The sequence below is a fragment of the Colobus angolensis genome, unplaced genomic scaffold, assembly GCF_000951035.1.
Source record: "Colobus angolensis palliatus isolate OR3802 unplaced genomic scaffold, Cang.pa_1.0 Scaffold210, whole genome shotgun sequence".
In the NCBI taxonomy this organism is placed as follows: domain Eukaryota; kingdom Metazoa; phylum Chordata; class Mammalia; order Primates; family Cercopithecidae; genus Colobus; species Colobus angolensis.
Window position 1 is genome coordinate 2,489,148 of NW_012115267.1, and position 22,403 is coordinate 2,511,550.

Below are 22,403 nucleotides of genomic sequence, written 5' to 3' on the forward strand. Positions count from 1 at the left end.
ATCACTACCTGCTGGCATCTCACCACAGCTCGCTGCCTCTCTCTTATCTACTGCGTGGGCTAGTTCCCTACTCTCTTGTTCTTGTCCCAGCAGCCCAACAGTAGCAAAATCTAAGTACCCTACCCCGGAAGAATCAAAGGTGACATTTTCTCCATGGACAGGAAGCTATGCGGGAGGACCGTAAACACTGACTTATCTTGGATTCTCTTTAAAGGCATCTGGTTCCATGGATGACTTAGCTTCCATGTAGCTAGATGGCCCCAGAATGTCTGATTTTCCTGGCCCCAGGTCATGCCCTTATGTCTCCTCTTGGATTGGATGCTTCGTCTTGGAAGGAATGGCAGCCTTTAATCAACTCCTCTGCATCTGTTCATCTTCTTCTGGGGCTGTGGGGTAAGGCAGTGGAGGGAGATGCTTAGAGAGGACATCATCCTTTTCATTTTTTCTTTCAAAATATTTTTGAACAACAATGTTAAAGCCCCTGTAATGCTGCTGTGAATTGTTAACAAGCATGTTTGCACGTCACATCTATCATGCTATTTGCACGATGCTATGTGAAGACACGGCTTGAAGTATTTTTAAGATCTGGCCTTTTATCTCTGGAAGCACAAGAAAGTATTTGCAGATTGGTCTCTGGAATGAAATTAGCCTAGCACGTTGGCTGGTTCCTGTAAAGTGTGGGTATTTCTGTAAGTGGTTCTGAGTCCCTTAATCCTTTTGATCATTTGCACTGTGTATTTTTACACAGGTTCTTTTACTTTGGAGAAATAAAGTAAAGAAACTTAAAGGTGAGTTTGGCAAGGGCGTCACTGCGCTGTTTGTCAAGGCAAATGAATCTTGAATTTGAATGGTAGTAGTTTCTCTTAAACAACTAAGCTTTTTTAAACCTCTCCACAAATAATGTCAGTGGCAGATTATGTCTGAAAGTGTTTGCTGGCGAGTGGAAATCTTTCCTGACCCCATATTGCTGTCATGAAAGAAAAGCCTAATCCCATAAAATATTCTTGACAGCCTCGTGTCGATTACCACACAGCTGTGATTTCTCATCTGGGTCACAGCCTGTGTGACATTTGCCATCACTTCATGGCTTCAGGTTTCTCCATTCAGCAGCTCAGGTCACAGTAGGAGGTTGAGCTTCATCTCTGGTTGAAACCTGGTTGGCTTATGACTGAATCCTCCTACCTCCTTACTGTTGTGTGGAAAAACTCATAGGGAGACCTTGATTTCCTCTTCTGTTTAATGGGGACCATATCTCTCTTGTAAAATCGTTGTGAGCGATGTTTGTATGCCTGTGTTCACAGCACCATTATTTGCAGTGGCAAAAAGGTAGAAGCAACCCACATGTTCATTGATGGATGAATGGATAAACAAGCAAAATACACCCAATGGAATATTACTCAGCCCTAAAAAGGAAGAAAATTCAGACACATGCTACAATATGGATGAACCTTGAGGACATTATGCCAAGTTAAATAAGATAGTCACAGAAAGACAAATGCTGTATGATTCCACTTATAGGAGGTCCCTAGGGAAGTCAAATCCATAGAGACAAGAAAGTAGAAAGGGGGTTGCCAGGGTCCAGGGAGAGGGGGAATGGGGAGTTAGTATTTAATGGGTAGAGAATATCAGTTTTGCGAAATGAAAAGAGTTCTGGAACTGGATGATAGTGATGATTGCACAACATTGTGAAGGTACTTAATCTGATGGTAAACTTTATGTTATGTTCATTTTATCAAAATGGGAAAAAATTATGAGCATTAAATGGCATCAAGTAGATAAGTGGCTACCATATCATTGTTGTTCACTAAATAGTAAAGTAACAGCTTTCACTATGTGTAGGATAGTAAAATATGTGGTATTTTAACGGTTCTGTGAAACTTCATCTTACGAGTATACCACCTTTGTTTCCCTTTTTTTGGCTTGTGTATTTCTTATAGTATTCTACCATGGTAATAATGACAGTGATTTTTTTTTTTGCATGTGTGTATCTTTTCTATTATTTGAAGTTATACCTTTGAGATGGATTTCCTGGATCAGTTAATCAAGGCAAATGAGCATCTCTGTGGCTCTTGCTACATATACCCATGGGGTTTCAGAACAGATTTAGTGATTTTACCCTGTCACTAGCCAAGTAAGGGCACCATTTCATTGTATCCTCAACAGCACTAAGATGCTTCTAAGCAGTTTTATTAAATATAATAAGAGATAATATGTTAGTGTTTTAATATGCACTTATTTACTTTCATTTTGATCACTAAAAATGTTGGCATTTTGCATGTCTCAATTTACGTGTGTTTCTTCCTATGTGAAGAAACACACGTAAATTGTGAACAAATAGCCTGTTTACGTCTTTTGCTTATATTTCAGTGTGGTTTCAATGTTTTTCATGCCAAATATATCTATCATGTTGATAACATATTACCATTTTTAATATTCAGAGATTTTTAGTTCTTATAAAGTTGAATCACTTATTTAAACATTTCAAATTACAAAATAATATGTTAAACTAGAACAAAAGTGGTTTTACTATCACATTATTATACTTACTGTATCTTTTCCTCAAACTCTCCACTGTCATTCTTTTCATATCTTTTAGCATAAAATCTGTTTAGATGCTGACTTGAATGACTATAGTATTTGAATTAAAATTATATGGACTAACCAATTAATAATAAAATATTAACATGATAACTAATAGCCCAGTATAAAAGGACATGCCAATTAGAGCAAAGAAGAAATTAAAATTGCTAATAACCATGAAATTTATGTTTTACTACACTAATAATATAAATTCATCCTAAATAAAACCATAGAATACTGTCTCCCAGCTATGAATTGCTAAGGATTAAAAATATTGTAATGGTGACTGAGACTGGCCCTCAAAAATGCTGCCAACAGAAAGAGAAAACTGGGTCAACTTTACTGAAAAGCAGTTTGGAACTAGGCATCAAGAAATTTAAAAATGTTTAGAAACATTGATTTAGAAATTCCATTTATATAACTAAGGCTTGAGGCAGCTTCAGAAGCATGGAAAAATATTTACATTTATGGATAAAAATATATTTCAGTCTGATTGCCTGATGACAAGGAGTGATTGAATAAGTAGCTGGACAACCATCTGATGGAGAGTTGTGTATTCATTATAGATGGTGTTTTCTAAAAGTTTTAGTGACATGGGGAAATATTCCCGATATAATGGTAAGAGAGGAAAGCATGCTGTAATGAATGCAATGGAAGAAAGTGTGTGTGTGTGTGTGTTTGTGTGCGCGCGGGCATGTGCCTACACATCTGGTAGGCACCCAGGAAGAGATTCATAAAATTTATTGATATTGCTTATGTGGCAGGGGTATAGGTGATTTGTATTTTCTTTTATCTTTCTTTTTTCTTTTCTTTCTTTTTCTTTCTTTTCTTTTCTTTTTTCTTTCTTTCTTTCTTTCTTTCTTTCTTTCTTTCTTTCTTTCTTTCTTTCTTACTTTCTTTCTTTCTTTTTCTTTCTTTTTCTTTCTTTCTTTCTTTCTTGACAGAGTCTTGCTGTGTCACCCAGGATGGAGTGCAATGGTGTCATCTCAACTCACTGCAACCTCCACCTCCCAGGTTCAAGTGATTCTCCTGCCTCAGCCTCCTGAGTAGCTGGGATTACAGGCACCCACCACCACGCCTGGCTAATTTTTGTATTTTTAGTGGAGACGGGGTTTCACCATGTTGGCCAGACTAGTCTTGAACTCCCAACATCAAGTGATCCACCCGCCTTGGTCTCCCAAAGTGCTAGGATTACAGGCTTGAGCTACTGCGCCTGGCCTGTATTTTCTTTTTTATACTTCCTCATATTTTCTAAGCTTCAATGTTATCTGCAAATACTGTTTCTACCATCAGAAGAAATTTAAATATTAATCAAAAGATCAAATTAAAGATAATGAATAGATTTCTTTTCTGGATTCATGTTCCAAATGTTCACCTTGTGCTCTTTCCTTTGATGTATTGGTTAGAGCCCTGGACCAGAAGTCAGAAGGTATGTTTCCTTTTTTCAGGTTATGGCCCAGAAATTCACTAGCTGTGTGACCTTGGGCAAATCTAACTTATTTGTGTCATAGTTTTTCAGTTTGTACAATAAGGATTCCTACTTTCCCTACCTGCAGCATTGGACAGTTGTGAGAATTAAAGTGAGATGACTGATATATTTGAAGACACTTTTGCAGATTAAGGTGCCAGTTCAGGGGATTCCCAAAACCACTCGCATGTTTGATAATTTGCTAGAAGGACTTACAGAACTCACTGAATGCTGTTATACTCATGGTTACAGTGTCTTACAGGGAAAGATTGCAGCTCAAAATTAGCTAAAGAAAGAGGCTGGGAGGGCTCCAAATGCTTCTGTTCTCTTCTCTCCTGAAGTCAGGATATACTGACCTTCTGGTGTCTATGTGTAACAATATGCAGAATACCACCAACCAGAGAAGCTTGCCTGAGCTTCAATGTCCAGAGTTTTTATTGTTGCTCCATTGTGTAGGCGTGATTGATTGATTGATTGCCTATGTGGTTGAACTCAGTCTCCAGGTGTTCTGATACCATGTGATCCAAAGCCCCCATCCGAATTCACATGGTTGGTCTTTGTAGCATGGCCAACTCTCACCCTAAGACAATTGGATGTAGCTGGTTCCATCCTGAGACCCAGTGTGCCCAGCATTGGATATGATACACATTATCTTCCAGAAGCTGAGGACAAAAGTCCAGACCTCTCTTTGGGCAAGGCCAAGTTCTTTTTTTTTGAGATAGAGTTTTGCTCTTTTTGCCCAGGCTAGAGTGCAGTGCTGCGATTGCAGCTCACTGCAACTTCCTTCTCCCAGGTTCAAGCAGTTCTTGTGCCTCAGCCTCCGGAGTAGCTGGGATTACAGACGTCTGGCACCACACCCAGTTAATTTTTTGTTTAGTAGAGACGGGGTTTCAACAGATTGGCCAGGCTAGTCTCGAACTCCTGACCTCAGGTAATGCACCCTTCTCAGCCTCCCAAAGTTCTGGGATTACAGTGAACCACCGTGCCCGGCTGGCCAAATTCTTTACTACACATAAGGTGACCGTGATAAAAAAATTTCATATAGCTAAGTGATCTTAGTATGGAGGGATCTCTTATTTGCCATGCTCTAAGACTGCAAAATAAGGAAGGACATGAATTTCACAGGTACAAGCAGTACTGCAAACACCCACCCCTGATCCACCAAACCTTCAGGACCACCACTGAGAACAGGCCTACAGAGGATCCTGCAAAGAGGCATATGCCACTGTCATTGTTTACCATGGCTATGAATTAGGCTGAGGAAACACTTACCACCCTACTGGGTATTTAAATCTGACCCTTGTCCCAGCGTTAACAGCACAGCGAGTATGTCCCTCCATTAACTTCCTGATCTCATGTGAACGAGCGATCATCCTGTTTTTTACAGGTTTCTCTCCCTGGCACCATCTCACTGTGGTGCAGCTGAGCTCACTACATAAAGCGTGGAGTGATGATAAAAATAAATTGGCTCTTTCCCTTTGCAGAGTTTCAAATCTTGAGCGCTATGTCAGGGTGGATCCATAAGGTTTCCCAAGAGTGAGCTTAGAGACCTGAAAACCAATGTTAGTTTTTTCATGAACTTAAAACAATTTATCAGAGCACAATGTAGAAGTCATCGCAGCAAGCTTTCTAGAGGAGAACTGTATGCTTTTCTGGAAAAAGAACCAGTAACAGAGCCTTGAGAGAGACTGTTAGCTAAAGTTTAATCATGCTTCCATTCTTCCTTCAGAGGGTAGAGTTTCAGCTTTTGTCTGTTGGTTTTTTGTGAACAAAAAACTTGCAATAAATTGATGTTGTCAGTAAATTTCAGTTGTACGTTTTGTTTCTTCCAAGAAAAAACTGGCCATGCAGAAGTCGTCCGAGTGGTGTACCAGCCAGAACACATCAGTTTTGAGGAACTGCTCAAGGTCTTCTGGGAGAATCACGACCCGACCCAAGGTAGAGTGATGAGTGAGCCAGTATTTAATTATCTTACTAATTACAGCTGGGATAATTAGTGTTTGAGCTGCATGGAAGAGATGAACCTTGAAATCACACAGGAGCTCAAGAATATGATTGCAGACATTTATTGACGGAGGAGAGGAGGGGCTGGGGAGAAAAAGGGTGAGAGAATAAAGGCACAGCCACATTCGACGCCCCTGCCCCCCTTACAGCTGTCAGGGGTGGGAAAATTCCCACAGAGGAAGATGCCAGACAATAGCGATCCGTTCACCTTTGATTATTGCATTATTCCTCCTTAATGCAGTCTTTTGTCTACAAAATTAAAGTGTCTTTCCAGCAGCTCCAAAGTTTCCTGATTTATGGTTTCTTTATTTCTCTGAGTTTAGCCTTTCTCGTCTTTTGACGTTATCAGGTTTGATTTAAAAAAAAAAAAAATGTCTGTGGTGATAAAGAACATACAGGTAAAATGCAGTATTCACTAGGTCCACAAATCTTGCTCATTTAAATATTTCATTTGTCCTCTTTAGAATTTGTTATGTGGAGATATTAATATATTTGGGTTATAAACAATGGTGGCTAGAAATTTAATTCAAATGCATACACAAGCAAAATATTCCATGTTGGCAAATATCATTGTAATATTCAATAATGAAGCAATTTCCAGGTCGCATCCCAGCAGGCTTACAGGCCCTGCTTTTCCAGTATGATGATCTGATATTATGCAGCTTATGAACTGAAAAGTCCTATGCAATAGATGTGACTTTTCACAAACCCTCTTCATTTGGCAATCAGTCTATTTCACAAAAGTATTTTCCATTTGGTGTCAGATTTTTGTGTAGTGGATATGCATTGTTATATCTTGATGAGTGAAGTTTTTCTCCAAATGTATATTGTGCTTCATGTTGGACTGTTAATATGCCTGTAGCAGCACAGGTTGGTGGGTCCTGCGTGCTGGTTCTAAGAACTATCCCATTCCAGGGCGATTTGCCAGAGGGCAAAAGTCAGAGATGAGGCAAGAGCAGCAAAGTGACAAGCTGGAGCAGGGTGAGGCAGGTTCAGGATCCAGGCAGATCTGTCAGGGCAGGTGGAGGCCTAGAGGTCTGGGCCTAGGAAGGAGGCCAGGGGCAGGATTTCCATGACAACGAAGTCTGGTTTGACATAGGGGAATGAGTACCTGGTGGAAGAGGGATGAAGTATGGGGCAGGGTAGGGAAAGAACCAGTAGGACAAGAACACTCTAATCAGAAGGTTCACTTGTCACCCTAGCTTGGGATATGGGACATCACATCATGTGGGAAGGCAGGTCCGTGGGCCTAGATTGCTTTGGTTCTGCAGGAAGCTCTGCAGTGAGGATCATAAATCAGGGTGGTGACAGCCAGTCACTTGTTCTGGTAAGTCATCAATCCAGATGGGGCAGACGTACAGCCATTTGACTGTCAAAGTCAAGGGTCACAGGAAGATGATAAGACCTCCAAAATTATCAATAAAAACACATATCAGAGGTTCAGGCAAGGGCTGAAGTCATGGAGGCGACAGGTCTAGTCTGTGCCCTTTAATGTGGCCAACTGTAATGCCATGTCCTGATAGAATCTCTGTAGGCTTAGGCCTGGCAGAATTGTGAAGAAGGCCAAGTCTGTTGTCAGCTTCTCTTTCCATACCTCTCTTAAATGCTTTCATTTAATCACATCTTCATTGATTAATTAGGTTGCTAATACCGGCTCCTGAATCTTGGGGGGAATACTACTGTGATGAGGGTTTGGGCTGGGAGAACTCACCTCTCTGTTCATCAGTTGCCCTTCCCTGGGCTCTGTGTTTGTAATGGTGGCATCTCTGGGATTAAAAAATATTTTCCAGATCTTCACATCATAGGTGGCAATATGAAGACCGAAACAAGGCAAGGGCATGCCTAAGGTTGTAGCGTGACCCAGTCTCCCCCACTAAATTCAGAGAACCACCCCAGGGCAATCTTGACTGCCTCAGGACCCCTCCAGTCTATAGCCCCATCCTTCTGCCTCTCTTATGGACCATCTCCTTCCGCAGGTCAGTGGCCTCCCCGGAGATAAGGAAGAGGTGAGGAAGGGCAGGGGATGTTGGGTAGTTAAGGGAAGGGGTAGAGATCCTCCATCAGGAACGTCTACTCCGCTGGCTCTGTTTTTCTTAATCTAGTTTGTTAGTTTCTATTACATGCAACAGTAGCAAAAATCCTTACTAATCTACCCATTCAATCCAAACAATCTTATGCTCATTATATTTGCCAGGTGCCCTTTCATTTTTTGTTTTTGTTTATTATTATTATTTTTTTGAGACTGAGTCTTACTCTGTTGCCTAAACTGGAGTACAGTGGCGTGATCTCAGCTGATCGCAACCTCCACTTCCCAGGTTCAAGCAATTCCCCTGCCTCTGCCTCAGCCTCCCGAGTAGCTGGGATTACAGGTGCACGCCACCATGCCCGGCTAATTTTTCATATTTGTAATAGAGTTGAGGTTTCACCGTGTTGGCCAGGCTGGTCTTGAACTCTTGATCCACCCTCCTTGGCCTTCCAAAGTGCTGGGATTACAGGCGTGAGCCACTGCACCTAGCCACCATGTGTGCTAAATCACTAAGGCATCTGGGATACGCAGGAGTATCCAGCCTCTTGGTTAATGCACATGGAAAATATATTCCTACAGGAAGAAAATAGTTTATTCCAATATGCTGAGGTCAAGTGAGCCTATAGATAAATGCACATAAAACCACAGACTAAATGTTAACATGAAATCATCAAAACAAGTATGTGTTAGCACTTGAACATTAAAAGCAAAAAACAAACAGTAACAAACCCATAAGTTCAGGATAACTCTGGTATCAATGGAGATGATATTCCCGGGGAACCCTGCAGGCCCAGAACAATGACACATGTCAAGTGTCATTTTTTCCATGGTCAGAATTTGAAGCCTGCTCCTTGAGGGATGGGCCAGAGGCAGGGGAGAGCAAGGCTAAAAATGAACTTGGCTGTCACTGACTCACCGTATCTGACCACAGCTGCTTGAATCTCTACTCGAGGTCACATGGCAACCTGTCACGTTTCACAGTAAAAGTTGATCTTGAAAAGAAAGCCACCGCTGGAGAAGATGAGGGTGGTGAAGACGTGTAAGACTGACTAGTCTCACTCAGAAAATGGACATTTTCAAAAAAAGCAGCAGGTTGGAATTGGCAGTGACTCTGATCTGTGAGGAGTCGCCCACTCCAGATTCTTTTCAGAAACAAAAGTGATTACTAAAACTACTTGAGCAACGCTCTTGCCTGTGCCAGAACTGCTGATCAACAAAAAGACAAAACTTGAGTAGAAGTTGAAAAGGCCTTGACCTTTGATGTGAAGATGTGCCCAGGAGACATGATTCTCCACAGAAATATGACTCAAGAGAAATGTATTTTAATTAGCATGTTGAAAGATTTTATAGTACCTTTTTGTAAAGTCATTAAGGACTTGAAGGGGCCACTTAAATTTTTTAGTTATAATTTACTGCATTTTGCAGGAGAAGCGGTATCTACACTGATATTTGCAAATGTGGAGATTCTTGCTGATGTCAATGGTCTTACTATAGTAGAAACAGCAATAGTTTATCCCCTTTCAGTTAAATCAGATCTTCATGGCATAGGCTAAACAGAGAACATTCAGATGTTCTCCGCTGCTTCAAGGTGCTGAAACAGCTTTCATAGTATCTGCCCTAATGGACTAGATGAAGCCCCCCTAGGTTTTCTTCCCCCCCCCTTTTTTTTTTTTTTAAGATGGAGTCTTGCTCTGTCACCCAGGCTGGAGTGCCGTGGTGCAATCTTGGCTCACTGCAACCTCTACCTCCTGGGTTCAAGCAATTCTCCTGCCTCAGCCTCCTGAGTAGCTTGGATTACAGGTACCCACCACCATGGCCAGCTAATTTTTGTATTTTTAGTAGAGACGGGGTTTCACCATGTTGGTCAGGCTGGTCTCGAACTCCTGACCTCATGATCTGCCCGCCTTGGCCTCCCAAAGTGCTGGGATTACAGGCCATGAGGCGTGAGCCACCGTGCCTAGCCTTCTGCCATTTTGGAGGGAGCAAAGCTGGTAAGTGAGAGATTGGAAGGTGTAGGCTTTTTAAGGTATAGGTGAGGCCCGAGACCTGTTATTCCACAGCCACTAGGCAGTGAGTCTGAAGAGGATGCCACTCCATGGGTTAACCTAAGGAGGAGTGACAGACAAGCTAGCATCATTACTCATGTGGCCAGTAAGTGGAATAGTCTCTTCTTTTAATTTACCAGTTACTGCAGAACCTCTACTTTTGCTGAAACATTTGAATCCCACTGGTTAAGTCAATAGGTTCTATTCTGGCCTTCTTTCTTACTCATGGGATGAAGATAGTTCCTTTAGGCTTCTGAGGATAGACTGGCAGGTGTGCATTCCTGGCCATGGGGTACCCAGTCTCCCAGTGTCTTCGGGCAACATGGTAGGTGCCTGAGATTTAGAAGATTTGGGTTCTGGTCCCTGGTTGGCCCCTTCCGAACCCCATGACTTTGGCCAGGACACTTACGCAACCTGAACCTCCATTTTTCTCATCTACAGAAAAAGGGATAATAATGTCTATACTGCTGACTTAATGGGCTGATTTAGGAATTAAATAAAATAGTGTGAAAATACCATGAAAATGGTAAAGTGCCATGCCAGCAAGGTATTGTTGTTTTGTCTTTCTCAGCCTGACCCTTGTCCTGCTAGAGCTGCAAGACAGAGAAGCCAGAGTCACCATCCCAGGGTGGATCTTTAGGCAAGAACTCTTGTTTAAACTACTGCTATTTTGGTTAATTTTAGGCTTCTTTTTCTGCTTTTCTATAGCAGCTGAACCTATATCTTGACTAACACAGCCTTCAACTATAAGCTAGTGATGAACTCCCAGTCACCCCTCTGAAAGCCTTAATTACAGTGTTCCCTTAATTAAAACGTCTTTAATCAAACCTGTTGTTAAGAGGTATGGACCCTGGGGTCAGAGACGTCATGGCTGTGAACCAAGTCAGCCCGGCACTCGCTGTGCGGACAGGCCTCATTTCTCTCTGTATCCACCTGACCACCTAGGTCCTCCAGCAGTCTCCTCACTGGCCTGTATCATCCTTTCTCATTCCCTGCTCCATAATGCCCTGTTAAAAACACAAAACCAGGTGTGGCCCCGTCTGACTTAAAGCACTTCACTGGTTGCCCAGTTTCTTTGGGATGAGATCCAGACTCTTTACAGTGGCCAGTGTGGCCTGGGATTACCTGATTGGCAGTTGCCTTTCCAACTTTGGCTCATACCACAGTTCTCCCCAGACTCCGCCCCATCCATGCTCACTGCGCTTCAGTTACTGTGGCCTTCATCTGTTCCATCCCTAGAAGACTCGAGCTCTTTCTTGCCTTGCACACTGCACCTACTGCTCAGCCTGTCCATAGCTCTTGGTCTGCCACCAACATCAAGCAAGATTGCAAGTCTTTGGAACCTCATTGCTTCTTTTCTGCTAAGCAGAGTCAGCAATCCCTACTTCATAGGGTTATAGTCAGGATTAAATACAATTAGGATTATAAAACGTCTACGTCTAAGACTGGCCCCTAAGGGGTGCTTAGTAAATGTTGCTCTCCCTTGCTCCAGGATCAAGGAGAGCAAGAGCTATGTGACCGGCTCCTTCTCCTTTAGGTCTCAGCTGAAGATGTCATCCTCAGAAAGGTCTTCCCTGCCCACCCTAATTAAAGTAGCACTCTTAGCCCTCACCCCCATGAACTTCTGTACCATCGTCCTCTCCTTCCTTCCTAACTCTCATCATGAGGTAGAATCATGTGTTTACTTGTTTATTGCTTATTCTCTGACTCCTCTAGAAGGTGGGCTTTGATTTAAATGTTTTCTCATTGAAGTAGTAAGTGAACCTCTGTTTCTGCCTCTGTAATAATTTATGCCTTCTCAGTGTGGGGGCGCACAAGGGAGTGGAGCCTGCTGTGCAGAGCGTGGTGCCTGGTGCGGAATAAGCGCTGGCTCTAATAGCTGTCGTGCTCATGCTGCCTGTGGAAGGGCCGCTTCCACCAGCTGCTGTTTGTTTGTCTTGTTCTTTCGTGAATCCCAGTATTTCTCCGCTTGTTCTCTATCATTTTTCCTCAGCTCATGTTCTGATTACCCCTGATGGCTTCCTATTCTTGGTTCACACCCTTTATCCTCAATCAGCTCCTCTTCACCCCTTTCCACCTGCAGCACAGCTCCCAGTTGTCCTCAGAAGGCTTGGTCTGGTTTGCCCCTGTGGGCTGCACCATCCATGCTGTTGCATTTCTTGGGGCCACACATCCTGGCCTTACCATGAGCTGGGGATCCTGTGGGGATCCTCAGCCTGTGCTTGGAACTAGAGAGCCTCCAAGGACTCTTCTCTACTTGGTGTCCTTGGGTCTCACGTGCTCCCCTGCCAGACGTGTGCAGTCACCATGAAGCCCTGCTCCAGGCAAGTTTTTTCCAGGTGGTCCCCGGGAATCGGGTGGGATAGGTCCACTCCATGTTCAGGAGGTTGGCTCCCGAGCCTCTTTCCAGGTGCGCTGTGGAGAAGCAGGTCCCCTGTGCTGTCCACTGGGAAACATTTATTGAAGGGAGACAAATCCTATTTTCCTTCTGTTCCCCATCAACTTGGCAATAAAATACTGTCATTCGTATATTTGAACTTGCCAGATTAATATCTGAACTTCCTTGTGCTGACCCTTTGAAGTTAGTTTTTTAAAATAAGTCACCAGTTTTGAAGGACTATCCTTTTTTAGACCATATACAAGGAATCTATCATCTGCAAATAATTAGACAGTGGGAATGATATTGTATTGCTAATGAGCAGATGTGCAGACTCGGAGTGGAGGAACAGCTGCACACATATAAAATGCAAAAGCCACCCAAACCCAGCATTATGAATTCTGAAAGGGATTTCATTCTTTTAAGAATTTCGGAAACAGAAAAATGAAACAAAGAATTTAACTGATATTTTTATTAATTGTTCTTCCAGTCACACTTTCCCTTGTGTCCCATTATCATAAGTGTTCATAGTATCTTTGCTGTTTGCAGAAGTCTTCTTTGCACTTTTAAATCCTGCTGTCATATAATACTGTAAAGCTTATATTTAATATTTTTCCTTTGCCTTTATAGTGTTACAAGGGTTTGGTGGCTGCACGCTGAGTGACAGAGTCTTACTGGTGGTCTCTCCTGGGCTGTGCACGATGCTGAGTGCTCATGTGTACGTGATCCCATTTGATCCTTAAAGCAACCTGTGAACCTTAGACCCATTTTATAGAGGAACAAATAGGCCCAGAGAGGCGAAGTGATTTGGCACAAGCCACTTACTACATTGCTTGACAGAGGTGGAATTTGGACTTAAGGGCCAAACTCAAAAGCTGATGTTCTTTCTGTTGGGTGGCACATGGCCCCACAGTGCTACACAATTCTATCAGAAAGCGGAAAACATGACCCACTACAGCTGAAAACAGCAGCACATTATCCGACGATTTTAAACTCTTTGTGATGTCCATTACAATTTTATAATCCTGTTAAGGATTTGCAAGATGAAGAAGTTCAAATAATCAGACTTGTGAAAACTTTTAGCCAGCAAGAGTTTCACATATCTTAGATAGTAATGGTTAGGTCATTGAGAATTTGAATAAATTGCTGAAATGGTATGAAATCAATGAAAAGAAATGAAGTCAGAAGAATTACTAGACTTCACATAAAAGAGTACTGAATTAGGTCAGAGAAAAATCAGAGCTGATAACACTGGCAGCAACTAGGATTTCTAGGTTCCAGGAATGGCAGGCTGAGTTATTCAGACCAAATCGCCCACTGAAAGCAGCTCCACATGTTGAATAAAATATAACTATATATATATATAAAGCATCACATCAAAGAGCTGACAGAACTATGAGGAATTACCAGGTTAAAATGGAAGGCAACACAGGAACCCAGACAGGTAAGCAGAGGATTAGATATATCTTTATTCTGAGCAAACTTGTTAATCCCAGAAAATGTGAGCTTTGAGAGCCTTATTAAGGACATAGAGGGAGTAGACGTAGAGGGAGTGACCGACACAATTCCAGCACTTGACCCAGTGGACGTGATAAGATGCTGTTCCCCACATCAGGGGGTGGGGGGCGCCTGCTTCTCTGTCACACATGGAACATATTCCAGGCCATAAAAGGCTCAGTATGTTTCAGAGGGATTAAAATCATTTAGCTTTTGTTTCTCTTACCATAATTCAAGTATTGAGAAAATCCTCTTATGTTAGAAAATTTAAAAATTTCTGGCCAGGTGTTATGGCTCACATCTGTAATACCAGCATTTTGAGAGGCCAAGGAGGGAGGATCACTTGAATCCAGGAGTTCAGGACCAGTCTGGGTGACTTAGTGAGGTCTCTGTCTCTACTAAAAATTAAAAAAAAAAAAAAAACTAGCTGGGCATGGTGGCACATCCCTGTAGTCCCAGCTACTCAGGAGACTGAGGTGGGAGGGTTGCTTGTGCCCAGGAGGTTGAGGCTGCAGTGAGCCATGATTGCACCACTGCACACCAGCCTGGGCAACAGAGCAAGACCTTGCCTGAAAAAAAAAAAACTGAATATCCTATTTATCACAGATAAATCATGATGGAAATTGGAAAATACTTTGAATCAAATGGTAATTAAAATACTATATGTTAAAATTGATAGGGCATAGGTAAAGCAGTTCTCAGAGGGACATATAGAGCCTTAAATTCATATATTAGAAGAGAAGAAAAGCTGAGCTAGTGTCCATCTCGAGAACTTAAGAAAATGAGCAACAAATTCAACCCAAACAGTGTAAAATAAAGAAATAATGAGAGCCGAAAGAAATGAAATGGGAAGCAAACAAACGTAAGATCAAAAAAGCCAAGAGTTGGTATTTCATGATGGCTATAAAATTAATAAAGCTCTGGGAAGTTGTTCAAGGAAAAAGTGAGAAGGCACAAATATACAACATTAGGAATAAAAAATTGGGATATCACTACAGATGTGGGAGATTTTACAGAAACCAGGAGGATCTGATAAGCAACTTTATGTCAATAAATTTGAAAAGTTAGATACATTCTTTAAAAATATAGTTTAATAAAACTGAATAAAAAAACCACTGGCTTCATCGGTGAGTTCTCCCAACATTTAAGGAAGAAATAATTACAGTTTTTCATAATGTTTTCAAGAGATTAGAGAGGGATGCAGTCCGTCTTATGAAACTTGCATGATCTTGATACCAAAACTTAACTATGTAAGAAAAGTAAAGTATAGGACAATCTTACTTATGACTGTATTTGCAGAAATCCTATGCAAAGTATTAGCAAACTGAATTTAATAGTATATAAGAAAGTAATACCTCATGACCAATTTTAGGTTCCTCCAAGGAACACAAGCTTCAGTATTAACACGTGTAATTAACCACCTTAGCAGGTATTTTAAAAACATGTATGATTATTGAAATAGATACATAAAAAGTATTGAATGCAATTCAGTATTCATATTAAAAACACATATAAAAGATGACTTTCTTATTCTGATAAAGAGTACGTGCAAAAGCCTACAGCAAACATTGCATTAATAATGAAGCATTGAGAAGCTACAGAGAATGCCATCGCAACTTCTAATCAGCATTGGACTGGGGGTCCTAGCTCATGCAGTAAGTCAAGGAAAGGAATAAATGTATACTGATTGAAAAATCCACTAGATACCTATTTACCTTTCCCCAGCCAGACACCATTCCTATTCTCCGTCGAAGTGGCCACATGACCGAGTTCTAGCCAGTGGAATGAGGAAGAAGTGATATATGCTGCTTCCAGACCTGGCTCAGAAAAACCTCCTGCATGATTTGTGAACTTTTCTCTCTCTGTTCGGTCTGCCTGCTGAATGTGAATGCCAAGGGAAACCTTTGAAGCAACATATTGAAGGTGGTGAAGCTTCTGTCAGCCTAAGCCCCTGAAGAGTTCATGAAGCAGAACTCTTACCATCTCCTTTTTATTAACTGTGCTTTGCATCATTATGAAGGAAACTTCTATTATGTCCAGCCACTGGAATTTCAGGGTTTACTTATTTACCAGGAATTGGTACCTTGAAGTGGAGTGCTACCAAAAAATCTTAAAAACAAAACAAAACAAAACAAAAAAAACCCATGGCATTGGCTTAGTAGTTAGGCAGCTGGAAAATCTAATATTGGGTCTTGTTTATGGTTGGTAAACACGCCAATTCTCTCCAAGTTGTTTTATAAATTCAGTGCAAATCTAAATGAGATCCCAACAGTTTTGTTATTGTTGTCGTTGTTGTTTTTGTGGATCTTAAAAGCTAATCTTGACATTTATAGGGAAATGCAAAAGTCCAAGAAAAGCAGACACTTGCATAAGAACAAGAGGATGGGAGGACTTATTCTTCCAGATACCGAGTCATTATAAAGCTACAGCTATTAAGACATTGTGAATCTGATGTATGGACAGATGAATAGAGAGTTCAGAAACAGACCCACTCATGTCAAAGTATGACAAATGACACAGTTGGCATTTCATAGTCCTGGGGAAAGAATGGTTTTTAAATCAATAGTGATAAGATAATTTTCTTATAGGAAAAAAGTTAATTGGATTTCTACCTCACACCATACACAAAAATCAATTCCAAGTAGATTGAATACATAAATGTCAAAGGCAAACGTATGAAACTTCAAGTAGATAATATCTTCATGACCTTGGGTTTCGGAAGCATTTCCTAAACAAGGCACAAAAGCACTAACCATAAAGGAAAAATATTTCACAGATTTAACTATATCAAACTTACAACTTTGGTTCATCAAAAAGCATCATAAAATGCCAAGAACAAAAAAATGAAAAATAAAAAATAAAAAAATGCCAAGAACAGAGAGATTATATTTGATAAAGGATTAGTATTCAGAATATGTAAAAAATAGACTTAAATATATATGCAGTGTTTTTTTTTTTTTTTTAGAAAAGACAGACTGCTGAGAAAAAAATGGGCAAAGGACTTGAATTATGGCAAAGAAACATATAAAATGATAATTAACATTATTAATCAGGAAAATGCAAATTAAGATCAAGCGAGATTCCATTACACACCAAACCGACTGACAAAAAGTGGAAATCTGACATTAGCAGACTTTAATGAATTGGCAAGCATTTAGAGCTCCAGGAATTCTTGTGCAGTCGTGTGGTTTTGTAAATTGGTACAACTACTCTGGAAAAATAGTTCAGCATGTAGTTAAGTTGAAGACATGCGAACACTATACACCAACAATTCTATTTCTAGGTATGTACTCAAGAGAAACTCATGCATATGTATAAGAGAATACATGTCAAGAATGTTCTTTACAGCCCCAAGCTGGTAATGTTCATTAAGGGTAGAAAGTATAAATCCATTGTGGTGCATTCATACAATGGGATATTATGAAGCCATGAAAATGAAGAAAATGGAAAGACCTCATGATCATAATTGTAAGTGAAAGATTCAAACTATAGTGTAATTCCACTTATATTAATTTTAAAAATAGGCTGTATTAGTCTGTTCTCATTCTGCTAATAAAGACATACCTGAGACTGGGTAATTTATGAAGAAAAAGAGGTTTAATGGACCCACAGTTCCACATGGCTGGGGAGGCCTCACAATTATGGCTGAAGGCGAAGGAGGAGCAAAGGCACATCTTACATGGTAGCAGACAAGAGAGTGTGTGTAGGAGAACTGACCTGTATAAAACCATCAGATCTCATGAGACTTATTCACTATCATGAGAACAGCATGGGGAAGACCCACCCCCCCCTCATGATTCAGTTACCTCCCACCAGGTCTTTTCCACGACACATGGGGATTATGGGAGCTACAGCTCAAGATGAGATTCGGGAGGGGACACAGTCAAACCATATCACAAGCCAAACTAAACTAGCTTTGTTCTGAATGTGTCTATGTGCTAAAGAAATTACTACAAAAACCAGGTGTGGTACAACTAGAGAGAGGGAAGGCATTGTCATCAATAGAGACACAGGGAAGACTCCCAAGGGTACTGGCTGTACTCTCTTGATGTTAGTGGTGGTGACACGAGTGTTCACTTTATAATCAATAATTATAGATAGAGTAATATTAGGCACTTAACTGTGCATGTCCATTTTATGTACTTTTGTACATTTATGTCTTATGTACTTTTCTGTAATTGAATCTGGAAACTATAAAGGTATAATATGTCGATTGCTACTTCTGCTAATGTGAACACTATCCATGATGGACTACTTTTGTAAATGTGTGTGCACATGCGTGCTTGGTACTGATTTCAGTGTGAGCATGTTGTAAATCTCATGTAGTAGGGCACTTTGGCTGTAAAACTTTAATATTTGGACTTGCAATGATGACCTAAAAATTTTACTATTTTGAAAGTTTTCTAATATTTTCATTATTTGGCCAAACTTGGGATTTTAAAACATAAACAGACATGGAGTCCCAAAAGACATTCTAGGACACATAATAATTAAGAAGATTTTCTTTGGCCGCCAGAAATAGAATTTCTGTTTTACACAAACAAAACTCACACTACGATAGCATTTTGCCTTTTATGAAGAAATCACCACATCTTTTCAAAATAATTTATGGCTATAGAAATAATGTGTACTCCTTACTGAAAATCAGGATCTTTCATTTTTCTTTTGCTTTTAGATATGGAATAAATATTTGGCACCTCTGTTGTAAAGCAACATTATTCCATCTCCCTTGAGATGCACTGCATGAAAAAATGCAAAGAACGTTGTGCAGATGATAGATAGTGACCGTATTATGTGGCTGTTTTCCTTTTAAAAGAGAGCCACGTAATATCTTTCACAGATCCCTATATTCCACTTAATTTTTTACCTAAATTATATATATTTACAAATGGAAATAATAGTGGTTAAGATCATGGACTTTGGAGTTAGATGGTTCCAGATGCAGCCGTGGCATTCAACAGGCAACCAGCCTCTCTCTGAGTGTCAGTTTCACCTTTGAGAGAGGGTCAGTTTCACCTTGGCAGTGGGAAGGGGCCGGGAAATGGGTTTGCTAATGTGCTCCAAGTATTTGCAGAATTGGATGAATAAGGTAGTAAAGCACAGTGCCTGGCCATAGTGAGGACTCTAAGATTGTTAGCTACTTTGATGATCCCTCTCCCTCTCTCTCTCTCCTTCCGCCTCTTCTTCTCCCCCTCCCTCCTTCCCTCCCTCCCTCCCTTTTGATGAAAGGAGGGCTGTCCATTCATTTATTCAGTGTTTTAAATTAAAAATGAGCTGTCAGTTAAAATGGACAGGATTAAGCTCTCAGATAAAGTGAGATAGTTATATTCATAGGGCTTGTCTCAAACACCTAAGGTAAAGGCAAGGTGCACCCGGAAGGGTCACCTGGATAATAAGAAGTGCCATCTTTCGCTGTGAGAGATACAGGCTTATCTACCTCGAGGAGGACACTATGGCATGTTTTTTCACAGAGACCCTATTTTCTAGCAGAAGGCAGGAGGCCACCCTGAGGCAGCACCTGGGTAAGCTCTCCCACCAATGCCAACATCCCTGGTGGTCTTCCTGTGCCACTGCAGCATGCAGGTGGCCTTTGGCGCAGCAGATCATAAGGCAGGATCTGTTTTCTCTTAGCAGCAGTCTATAGAAGAGAAGAATGTGAGGGTCATGCTGGGTAGGAGTCACTCTATTTTCAACCAACATGGATAGTCCTGCTAATGAGATTGCTCCTGCGAAGCTTCCTAAGATAGAGATAGCGATTTCAGACCCTGAGGAGTCGGAGCTGACTTGTCCTGATGTTCACTATCAGCTGGTAACTCCTGCATATCAGTTCAACTCATAGCATGAACTTCCCTTTCAAGTTCTCATGTTCAGACACATTTCTCACGTCTCCAATCAGGATGGATAAAACAGGATTGGAACCCAAAGATGAGCTGAGGCTTAGGAGGCCCCCTGAGCAGAGGAGAAGTCATCATCTTATGCTTCATTATAGATGGAGCGTTTCTGTTTTCCACTGCTTCCTCCAGCTCTGCTGAGAGGGAGAGAAGCCTCAGAGCAGTCTCAGGGTTGCTTGTCCCTTTAAAACCTTCTTTGGAGAAAGTGGATGGAGAAATCTCAAGCATTAGTAGATGCCAGGAGGTCAGTTCTCATCAAGAATGCCCCAAAGCCCAGTCCTCATTAATCAGTTTATAGAGTACTGTGGAATAATTTTAAGCACAAGATGTTGTTTCTGAGCTAGTAATTCTCTTTCCACTCAACACTGAAAGCCCATTGCTTCCTTCCCTGGTCCATGAAGACAGCCAAATAGTGTCAATAATTTTTCCTCATAGTTTTTCAAAAGCCAAGTGGAGGGCACAGTGAACTTTGCAACACTTGTTGCATCTGTGGGAAAGGGGGCCCTGGGTCATTGGTTGGTGATTATGCTCACTCAGGGTTCCAGAGAATTCTGTAGCTCCTGGGAGTCTGATCTTTCCACACATCTCTGGTCCCCAACATGACTTGTCAAGATACCTATGTGGTTACACACCCAACCCACCAGCTTCAGGACCCACCAGGCCCCTTGTCAGACCTTGTCCTGCCTCTTCACAGGCCTCAGAACATTCCAAGCTTGTTCTTATTTCTGGGCCTTGGGCTGGGATGCCCCCTCCCCAGCAGGTACTCCACATCCAAAAGCACTTTTTTCCATTGTCCTCGATTATTTTGCTGTAACTTCTCATGCATCCATTTTGGAAGGAGCAAGGGCTTTGGTGTCGGGGTGATCAAAGTTTAACTTGCAGGATGGCCATCTACCTGCTGTGTGACCTCAGGTGGGTCACTGAATGTCTCTGATCCATAATTTCCTTTTTGTCAAAGAGTGTTAAGAATATCTTCTCCACGGGGCACATGTGAGGATGAAACAAGAAATGATGGCAAAGACCTCGCACAGGGAAGTACAGCCTCAGGCTCGTGACTACTCTTCCCCCTCCCTCCCTTGTCCTGGTTATTCCTTGAGACCAGGGATTATGACCTAATTCTTCTGTAGCCTCCAGAGTGTGGAGGCTACAGTCGGCACACATGAATTCTTTCTGCTGGGGAGAACATATTTATGTGCAGAAAAAGGAAGCACATATAGGAGTTATTCTATCATTCAATAACATTTTTCTGTCCTATCTCAAAATATAATTTTGGTTAATCTTGCCCTCTGGAGAACAGCATTATAAAGCCTGTTTAGATCGATTTATGACAGTCAGATATTTCGTTTGTTTTGTGATTCAGTGGGCAGACAAGCAAGGCCACTTCTTGTATTCCCAGCCGCTCCTGGGTGTTGGTGCTTTCTTCTGGGTTTTCAATCTGGTGAACGTCCAGTCATCTTTTCCCAGTGAAGCATCTTTCTCATCTGGGCTTCAGGCTTGAGGGTAACATGCTCATCCTCTTGAGAAGCTGGCATCAGGGCTTTGACACCGATGCTGCCTGGGTTGCAGCTGCTTTTGCAAGCAGTACCAGTTCCTTCCAAGTCGCTGAAGGCACCGCATTGCTCCGCAGTCCTTACCTTTGTTCCACCCTCACCCTTGGCGCCCACCTGCTGACAAGACAAGTCGCTTCCTTGATAGAGCCTTTGAGACATGGGCCCTTTCCCCACTGATCACACGAACTTACTCCCTTTCTGAACCCCTGCATTTTTTTTAACCTGCACAGATATTCCTGTAATCCCTCTAATACTTGCTCATGCCTGCTGGTCTCTGTTTCCCCTGAGTATATTAGAAATGTGACTAGCTGGAACATGCTACAGGGTCCAATTCCTGAATCCCAGTGCCTGGTTCATTTTCACAACAACATGGTGGCATACCGGGGATCTGTGGCAACCCTGTGGCTGTTTCACTCTGGGGCACTGTCACACTCAGATAGAAACTGACCGTCATCCACCCTTCAGCTGCTGAGACAGGCAGAACATGCTCTTTGCTGACTTTAAGTTGCGGACTAGATGGGTAGATGACATTAGTTGTAGGTGCGGGACTCCTGCTACGTGCCAAGCACTGTGCCAGGAATTTACACAGACATTGTCTCATTTCCTCATCCACCAAGGGAGGGATGATGGAACCTTCCACACAGGTGTCTCCTTAGGACCCAAGGAAATCATATGTGTCATAGTGCATTACATGTGACAATTGGAGTAGATCGTTGTTTAAATATTTCACGTAAAAGTATGTATTCATAGAACACCTAGTGTGATCCAAGACCTGTGATAAATCTACCTGAGTTCAAACGTATTTGTTGTAATTAAAACAGGCAAATCAAAACAGATACATGTCATGCTTATTTAAAGAAAATGCTGCAAACAAAAAATTAAAACAAGCCCTTAGCAAGACATCAGGCACAGGGACCATATGAAAAGTGTTAAAATGCCTCAGCATTGTGCCCAGTTTGATGCTG

The 22,403-nt window shown here is 41.5% G+C and overlaps 1 protein-coding gene across 2 annotated transcripts in view; it reads left to right on the forward strand.

Annotated features, from left to right (window-relative positions):
* The window catches only part of MSRA (methionine sulfoxide reductase A), a 338,282-nt gene that overhangs the window by 207,258 nt on the left and 108,621 nt on the right, over window positions 1-22,403 (forward strand). For both annotated transcript variants that reach the window (XM_011942814.1, XM_011942813.1), the window contains one exon: window positions 5,882-5,986. In XM_011942814.1, the coding sequence (XP_011798204.1) occupies window positions 5,882-5,986 (105 nt within the window). The remainder of the gene's footprint in view (window positions 1-5,881; window positions 5,987-22,403) is intronic.